Source organism: Arachis hypogaea, chromosome 11 (assembly GCF_003086295.3).
Source record: "Arachis hypogaea cultivar Tifrunner chromosome 11, arahy.Tifrunner.gnm2.J5K5, whole genome shotgun sequence".
In the NCBI taxonomy this organism is placed as follows: domain Eukaryota; kingdom Viridiplantae; phylum Streptophyta; class Magnoliopsida; order Fabales; family Fabaceae; genus Arachis; species Arachis hypogaea.
Genome location: NC_092046.1, coordinates 4,524,469 through 4,533,832, shown reverse-complemented (window position 1 = coordinate 4,533,832; position 9,364 = coordinate 4,524,469). Strand labels below are relative to the sequence as shown.

The window sequence follows — 9,364 nt, the reverse complement described above, 5'->3', positions numbered from 1 at the left end:
TTATTAGTTATATAGTATTGCTCCTAAATATATTAAAAGTGTATATTATGCCTACAAAGTTCGTCTGTTAATGAAAATGGTTCAATTAGGAGAATAATCAAAATTAACAATAAACCGCCAACAAAAAATTGTATATTTAAAAAGTATAAATCTAAAACTATGTTTGGGAATATTTATCTAATAAATGGCTCAAAGTAAAATTTATTATATTTTATTAAAAAAATATTATATATATACTAAAAATTAATTATTGAATATTTATTTATATATACATATGTTATTTTACACATTTTTAATGTATATTTTATATTTTAATATATAATTTATGTGAGTTATTTATTTGGTCGTTATTATTTTTTTTTTTTACGTATACGTAAAATAGTTTATTAGAAAAATATTTAATTGATATGATGATATATATCGGAGTTATCTTTTACTTAGGAAACATTAAGTTAAGAGAAATGTTAGGATCTACCACTTTTATCCAAATTTAATCTATTGAGTATTGAACGAAATGAAGTAGCGCATATATAGCACCTATGTTGCAATAAAGCATCAATCCGTTGTAGTCTAGTTGGTCAGGATATTCGGCTCTCACCCGAAAGACCCGGGTTCAAGTCCCGGCAACGGAAATTTTTATTTTTAAAAAATAATTGTACACATCGAGGGCTACGGGCTATTATTGATCAATTGCTTTACCAGACACCAGTAATCCAGAATCATCACAATCTATTAATTTCTCCATACATTAACTAAACTACGAGCCATGTTTTATTACCATAAAATTGTCATTGCTTAGTTCCAATATAAATTACAAGTACCATTTTCTTTTTCCTTTTCTCCGTATACATCATCATGATGCTGTGTTCCAGCAAAGCCAAGTTGATGATGATGATGATGATACTGCTGATATGGAAGCCTGAATCCATGCATGCATGCATGCCTGCCAGCCATTGCCACATCACTGCTCCATGCTCACTCACTTCGTCACGGCTCGAATGTCCCATTTGAGTGCTCCTCACCTGCAAAATTGGAGGTTCCATTTGGCAACCGGTTCATGCTGTTATTGCTAGAGTGATTTGAATATGGTGAGTATGTAGAAACAGGACTGCCTCGGGAGTACCGGTTGTTCTGCGCGGCAGCGGCCGTGCTGCTTCTTGTTACTTTGAGACGAGCCTTCCTACCCTGAGGTGGAGCAGAGAAGAAGCATTTTTCATGATACGAAATAGAGACAAACAAAAAAAAACCAATGTACTTCTCACTAACAACTAATTGTATATTATCTTTCATCTCATTTTGAAGAAGATATAACAAGTGTTGAACAGTCTTGATAATAGAGGACTATACATAATTAGTGTTCAACTATGTAATCATCATGTTTTAAATTCACCTTTTTTCAAAACCAAAAAAAGTTCTAAGAGATAAAATAATCACCTTCCCCATGCACTTCTCCAAATGAGGGGCGAACCTTCCGGCCATGATGGATCGGCCGCAATTCATGCATTCGAATATTTCACTTGCCACGGAAGGATGACTTTGTCCGAATATGTCAACCACATACTTGCCATTTGCTTCATTACTATTGCTAGGATCGGCAACCTTTACCCTAGCTTGTGCAGACAACTTCAATTCTTCATCTTCTTCTTCCAAATTAGAATCAAGGCCCAACCTTGCTACTCTGTGACACTCTGATGCTACATCGACTATAATGGAATCAAGGAGATCCGCGAAGAAATGAGATGAGAGCTGCAAAATGAAAGAAGCATGAAAAAGTATAAGTGGAGAAAAATGTATTATTTGATAAATCTTAATGTTTCAATTCCCTGACACAACTAAATTACTTTAGAACATGCATATGGGAGACAACCCACAACAAGAAGAAATGATACTATCATGGAAATTCATGGCCTGACTGGTTTCTGTTTTCAGGATTTTGTGAAGGAAGAAAAAAATGAAAACAGGAGTTATTGCTTGATGCTTATCATCTAACGTCAGTGTTTATGTCATGTTGCTCAACTAAGATAACAAAAAATGGAATGAAAAGTGGCATTCACGATTTTCTCCATCTTTATTCTAAAAGAAAAATATGTAACATATTCAAAGGTTTGCTGTTCAAGATTATTAGCTTTTACACTAGAAGCATCACTGAATCTTTCACCAAAAATAATAACAAAATAATGCTACCATTAGATATAAAATGTTTAAAATCACATTAACACCGGCAAGATTTAGATTTCAATCTTTGGAGTCTAGATAAACAGTCAAGGTAGATAATCCATCTAATTGAAGTTCAAAGTCTTGAATTGCATATAAAATACATAGATGTAAAATGTCACAACAGTATGCAAAATTGATTCTGCAGATGATGCAAGGATAAGCAATTCAATACATTAGGAAAATATTAAAACATCTTCAGCATTGTAAACAGAAGATTAAACACACTGGATCAAGAACAATAATAACCCACAACTCGATCAATTCCCAGTTTTTCTTGATTTATTAGGTTACCATGCTCATAGCAAGACAAATACCCTGTGAATTCTGGACAGACAATATTTCTCTTCACTATGGATCCTAAAAATCTTTACAGCGGTTAATGTGAAGAGGAAAGAAATACAAATCATCCATATATTATCGATTTAACATACAATGAAAAACAAAATGACAGCAGTCCCAGAACTTAGCTCAAAGTTGCTTCCTAAATCTAAAGTGAGCACATAAACGTGCACAAGCATGATTTCAAATAAGAGTTTATTGGAGTGTGAAATGTGATAGGAGAATTAATTGCAAACATAAGAAATGCTTGCTCATAACTGAAAAAACTCACCTGGGAATGTGACGACAAGTTTTCCTCATTAGGAGCTGACATGAGTCTTCACCAAGTCCTAATAAATACCAATACGAATGAAAGCCGGTAAAAAAACCCGGAATTTATAAACAAGACAACTGCGAAGCAAACAAAAAGAAATGCCAAGCAGGGTCAGTAATTATATTTTTATCACCTGCATCTACAGTAAAGTTCAAAATTGGTTTTACCTGTCAAAATATACTAAAAGTTAAAGAATCTCAATATATGCCAAGATTGTATATGCTTAAGATGCTATGATACAGCCACAAACAACACATAGATATAAATTTTATCATGTGAAGAGGACAGGATTGTTTAAGTTTAAACAAGGAGTCACACTAAGTTTAAACTGATCAAATTGTATTGATCTAATCATCAAAGCGTAATCAATTGCAAAAACAGAAAATATAGCTTCACCATTTGTCTCAATTTTCAGCTGTGTTCTCTACACGCTATCTTTTCCCCCTTTTTACTGTTAAGTTGTGATCACAATCTATCAATTTCAAGTTCCATAAGAAAAATCAATGAGGAGTCTAACCCTACCTAAAGCCAGTTCATGGTCCCTATTGCTTGCCGATTTAACCAAGCGAACAAAGCTACCAAAGGGGACTATTCTCATTATGCCAAAGGTTAAGATTGTTATTTGTGATCTTCACTTCAACATATTTTACAGCTATGAAAAGAATGAACAACTTAATCATTCAGAACCTATACATAAATTATCACAAAGAAGCCATATGCTAAAATATTTTTTCATATACATAGTTTCAGTACACTTGCAAAGGAGACATAAATATCGAATCCCTCAATTTTTCATTTTGAGTTTCAGATTAGCAAGTTACTTACTCCACAATAGTAATTATCAATATCAAACTATTATTCTATGAATCTATTATCAAGACAAATTTCTCTTCCAATGGCAAAAGAATAAACCACATATTCTCACATATATTGCAGTCTCTCTGATCCACCAGTTCAACATTACATATGCAAAAACCACAAAAACAAAGCAATGAAAAGTATGAACCGATTCCAATTACCACAAAATCACCACTTGAGCCAAAATTACATCAGTAAATAACCAAATTGAAGCAAAACTGATCATTAAACATTAACAATAACAAAAGAAAATTACCCGGAACCAAAGGACAAACAGGCACCTGGCAATGACCAAAAAGGTAACCAAATTTCAAGAATAATCAACTATCCAATGAACTATCAAGAATTCCAATATAATTAAATGAAATGCTTAAGAAAACTGAAAATAGTGTAGAAACCAGAAAGCATAAAAAACAATTGAAGGAAAGAAAACATGAACATTAGAGATGAAAAAAATGGTGTAAGTGTCTAAGATAGAGTAAAGTTTGAACCTTTTATGACACAGTGTGCGTGAGAGAGAGATCAGAGGGAGATCGTCAAAAGGAGAAGAGGGTGTAGCTCCGATTCGTGGATTGGTGCTGTGGTGTGCGAATCCCCTGAATCCCCGTTAGAGGGTAGAATTTGCAAAATGGGGGAATTCTGGGGTTAAAATACAATTTACGGCTTCAATTTTCTTTTTTGAAAGAATTTAGGTACCATTTGAAACAGAAATTGAGATGGAGAAACAAATACTATGTTTGGTGTAAAGTGTATAATAATAAGAATAGATTATCATTTGTATTCAGGAAAGATATAGATGCCCACAAATGTATTTATATAAGAATAAAATCATAGTTGTAACTACGGAAGATAGCCTCGTGCCAAGAATATTTGGTTACGCAATTGGTCTGTTAGGGTGCTTTTGACACACGAAAACTATTTTTCGTGGTTACAATTGTCGTTTTATTCTTATATGGATACATTTATCAGCGTCTACATCTTTCATGGGTACAAATGATAATTTATTCTTACTAAATTATGTTTTAGTATCTTATTTGGTAGGAGTAGTGAGGTGAGGGATTAAGAAAAAAATAGAGGTAAAGTTAGAAGGGGGATGCTTCCATAAAGACGCAGAAAACGTCTTTTTTTTTAAATATTTTTTAATAATTAAAATTTAACACATATAATCACTTAAATTATGTTATTTTTGTCAAAATTAGGTCAGACAAATTAATTTGACTGAAAAATAGTGAATTAAATTTTAAATCCGTCTAAATTAATATTATTTTTTATAAAAAATTACTACAATATTCCTATTATATAAAATGATTAAAATACTCTTATTATATATATTAATTTTGAGAATTCTAAATTCTAGCCCTTTTTTTCTCTATCGTTATAGGGTTAGATTTTAAAGTTTTTAAAAAACAAATATATATATATATATATGATAGAGATATTTTAGTTGTGTTTTATAAATATTTTAGTTGTGTTTTATAATAGGGATATTGTAGTAATTTTTTATAAAAAATATTAATTTATACCGGTTTAAAAATTTAATTTATTAATTTTTTTGCTAATTAGTCTAATTTTAATAAAAATAATATAATTTAATTGATTATATATGTTAAATTTTAATTTTTAAAAAATATCTTTAAAAAAAGATGTTTTTGACATCTTTATCTAAGTGGCTCCCAAGTTAGAAAGGTAAAAATAGTGAAAATGATAGAATGAAAATTTAAAAAAGATAAATATATTTTTAAAAATAAATATTAAAATTTTAGCTTTCATCTCTAATAATTTTAGTTTTTTTTTAATATTGAAAAGATTGAAATTATATCTTAAAATTAAAATTTTAGTTATATTATCTGGTTATCAAATATAATACTAAATTCTTGTCTCTTAGTCTCAACTCTCAAATTCAATTTCTAAAAACAAACACTACTTTAGACTTGAATTTCAACAACGGTAACAAACTCATTTTCATTTTCACATATAAAGCATATTTATACATGTATTCGATCACATAATGTTATATTAGCAAAAATAATTATGTTATTACGTGAATAATTATTTAAAAGAATAAATATAATTATATCATTATATAAATTATTTTACACTACAGTGTATTAAATTAAACTATTTATTTAATTGAATTTTGTTAATCAAAGACATACATGTATCAGTACAACTAACTATTCTAAGTATACATACAAGTTAGCTACTAAATTAACTGTATATGTAAAAATATAAAATATATATTAAAAATAAGTTAACAATACATGTATTTATACATGTTCTTATACGGTAATAACTTTAAAGTATATCTCGTCTTAGAGGGATCGAGCATGTCTCTTCATCTCCGAAATATGTATATTTTGACAAAGATAAAGAATACGAAAAGTAAATACTTGTAAAAGACACAATATAATGTTCAAGTAAGCATGAAAAATATACTAGAATAGTAAAATAATTTAGAACTTAAAACTTATTTCTATTTAGAGATAAGGTATATTATATAAAAATTAAATTATAAATAATATTAATATTACGACTTATGAGCATTTAATAATTATGTGAATTATGATGGTCATTAAATTTATTAATTATAGAATTAAAGCAAATAAAATTAAATTATTATTCATTATGTATAATAAAAATTAAATTATTCTCATCATCCATAACGGATGAAATTAAATTATAGCTCATCTTGAGTAAAAGACCAATACACAATTAGATGATGACAGATTTGGTTACTGTTTTGTAGTGTTTATGTAACATTTTTTTCGCTTCAACATCATATCATGTTTGTAGATATTAAAGAGTATTGTGTCATTCTTGTTATCTTGTATCACAATTCACAACCTTTGCAAATTCAACTCTACTCTACTGCCAGATCAGCACTGACCCTGAAATTTCAAAATTAGCCCTGAAAATTTTATTTTTGTACATTAATCCCTAAACATCACACATGTTACAAATTCGGGAATAACTCTTGTCAAAGATCAACCCAAAATTACAAAACAGCTCCAAAATCACTAAAATCCTTTTATACTCTCCATTTACCTCCAAATCCAAGCCTCCAATTGCTTAATTTTAGATAAAAATTCTAAACACCATCCTCAAAAAAGCCCTGCAGAAAGTAAAAAACAGAAAACTATTTCTAATAATCCATTGAAGTTAATGCATAATGTTTAATTATACATCAAACAGAGGATCATGGTCTCATATTGCAAGTGCAACATTGTTGAAGTAGTAGTTGAGTCAAGTTGTAACGGAGTTAGTTGTATGTTTACTAAAATATAGGTAACTAATAAACTGTAATTTAGGTGTAGTTGAGTCAGCAAATTAGTTAGTTAGTTAGTTTTGCTTAGGGTCCGTTTAAAAAACTCCAAAAGTTACTTTTTTTACTTTTGACTTATAAAAAGTTACATTAATAGTGTTTGGTATAATTTTTTAGATAAATTTTTAACTTTTCAAAAAGTTATTTAAGAGTTTTTAAAGAAGTTGAAAAATGTGTCTTCTCCTATTTTTAAAAGCTATTTTATCACTCTTATTTAATGCACAACTTTAAAACAAGGACTTCTATAATAACTTTCTAAATACAAAATAACTTATTTAAAAGTTGTTATTAATAAAAGTCTTTATATTTTAAGCTCATTTTTCAAAAGAACTTATTTTAGAAGTTTAGCCAAACTGGTCCTTAGTCAGCAAGTTTGTTTAGTTTGTTAGGTTGGTTACAAGGTGCGAAGATATTTATTTGATAGTTAGAACAATGATAGTATAAATAATTAGCTTAGTAATTAAATCATTTTTATAATTCATCATTTTTTAATTTCTCACGGTATTTTCCAATTCGACAAGTAAAAGATTAATCCGTCGCAGTACTGAGTTCCACTCAAGAGTTTATTGCTGGCCAATGGATTGCTGCATGCAAAAGGTGGAATTTCAACCCAATACTTACTTAAACGGACTAGTAAACTAACCACTAGACCAACCCAATTTGGTTTTATAATTCATCATTCTATGAATCATACTGAAATTCTCTCCCAAACACATCATCATTTTCTCTGCACTCTCTACCACGAATCACCACATTTCTGGATTTAATAATACTTTGTTTTCATTTTTTTTCCCCTTTCCTCTCCTCTGTTTCAAATAAGGTGTCGGTGACTACTGAGTACAGAAATGCTGCGTTTTTTTGGGTTCTCGTATATATTGAAAAAGACAGGTGAAACAAGAGTATTGTTTTCATTTTCTCTGTTTCTTCTCTACAAAATTTTATGGAAAATAAGAGCTCCAATAAAATAAAGATTTATCCTAAAAAATTAATATAATAAAAGAAAATTCGAACATGTGATTGATTGTAAGTATCTTTAGTGGTCCTTACTTATCTCAGTTGTTTGGCAGTTTTGGTAAAACTATAGATCTCGTTTATGTTTGTTTTGTTTTGTTTTGTTTTCTCTTTTCTTTTTTCTTTTTTTTTTCCTTGCTATGGTATTGCAACGCTTTCCGTAATTTGAAATCAAAATAAGAGTTTAATTTTCATGAATTGATTAAACAAAACATTTTAAGTGATCTAATTATGTTCTTTTTTAATGTGATAATACCCAGTTGAATATATGTGTGTAAAATAATCAAGACCAATTCATGAGCAACAGAGCAAATGATATTTGATATACTTCACTAATTTTTATACTGAGAATTGCGTTTTAATTCTCATTATGTGACTTTTTAAACTATAGAAATTTGGTGAAACTGTTAGTTTTGAAAAGGACCCTTCTAAGCATTCACTCACCAATATTAACCAAAAACCTTCTGCTTATGAGATATATGAACGCACCCTAGTTATTTTAAGTATTTTCATATTTCATTTGCAACGTTTGTATTTAAACTACGGGGTAAACTAATAAATTGGTCCCTAGGTTTGAGCGTAATTCTGTTTTGGTCTTTAAGGTTTAAAGTGTTTTATTTGAATCCAAAAAAGTTTCATTTAGTATCAATTTAGTCCCACAGTGAGGTCAAAATTAAATAATTAACAAAATGTCCTACATAACAACAGTACAAGAACAAAATCAATAATCTGGAGAACAAGTACAAGCTCCAGAGGCATAAAATCAACCATTGATACATCAATACATTTATTTATTATTTTTTTATAATATAAATAAAATATTTTCTATAAAACTAAAGAAAATAATAAATAAATGTATTGATGCATCAATGGTTGATTTTGTGCCTCTGGAGCTTGTACTTGTTCTCCATATTATCGATTTTGTTCTTGAATTGTTGTTATGTAGGACATTTTGTTAATTATTTAATTTTGACCTCACTATGGACTAAATTGATGCTAAATAAAACTTTTTTGGATTCAAATAGAACACTTTAAACCTTAAGGACCAAAACAGAATTACGCCCAAACCTAGGGGACCAATTTAGTACTTTACCCTAAACTATGAGACTGTTATGGTATTATGTACGTGTGTTATGTGCTTAATGAATTATGAAAAAGTCTAGCACCAGAAACTTTTTAAAAAGTTAGCTAGCATTTAACCATCAAAAGAAAATTGAATGATTCCACACCATTAAAAATATTATTGATGGTCAATTGATGGTTACAAAATACAAAAGTTGCTGCCCCCTAGCACTCCTCATGAA

The 9,364-nt window shown here is 29.3% G+C and overlaps 1 protein-coding gene and 1 non-coding gene across 13 annotated transcripts; one reads left to right on the top strand and one right to left on the bottom strand.

Annotated features, from left to right (window-relative positions):
• Positions 1 to 559: 559 nt before the first annotated feature.
• On the top strand, positions 560 to 632 carry TRNAE-CUC (transfer RNA glutamic acid (anticodon CUC)). The gene has a single exon. It is a non-coding gene; the product is annotated as a tRNA-Glu (tRNA).
• Positions 633 to 709: 77 nt separating this feature from the next.
• On the bottom strand, positions 710 to 4,512 carry LOC112719977 (SAGA-associated factor 11). Of its 12 annotated transcripts, XM_072206346.1 has the most exons (7): positions 4,219 to 4,365; positions 3,984 to 4,008; positions 3,003 to 3,036; positions 2,828 to 2,885; positions 1,435 to 1,746; positions 1,124 to 1,185; positions 710 to 1,022 (listed from the first exon to the last, which is right to left on the bottom strand). In XM_072206346.1, exons 4-7 carry the CDS (start codon positions 2,867 to 2,869, stop codon positions 1,019 to 1,021), a joined length of 420 nt encoding a protein of 139 aa, XP_072062447.1. In that variant the 5' UTR covers positions 2,870 to 2,885; positions 3,003 to 3,036; positions 3,984 to 4,008; positions 4,219 to 4,365; the 3' UTR covers positions 710 to 1,018. The 12 variants fall into 12 exon arrangements, with proteins under 12 accessions (XP_072062447.1, XP_072062449.1, XP_025626533.1 ...); XM_072206348.1 differs by lacking the exon at positions 3,003 to 3,036 and having other exon boundaries at positions 4,219 to 4,394; XM_025770748.3 differs by having other exon boundaries at positions 710 to 1,185.
• Between the last annotated feature and the right edge of the window lie 4,852 nt (positions 4,513 to 9,364).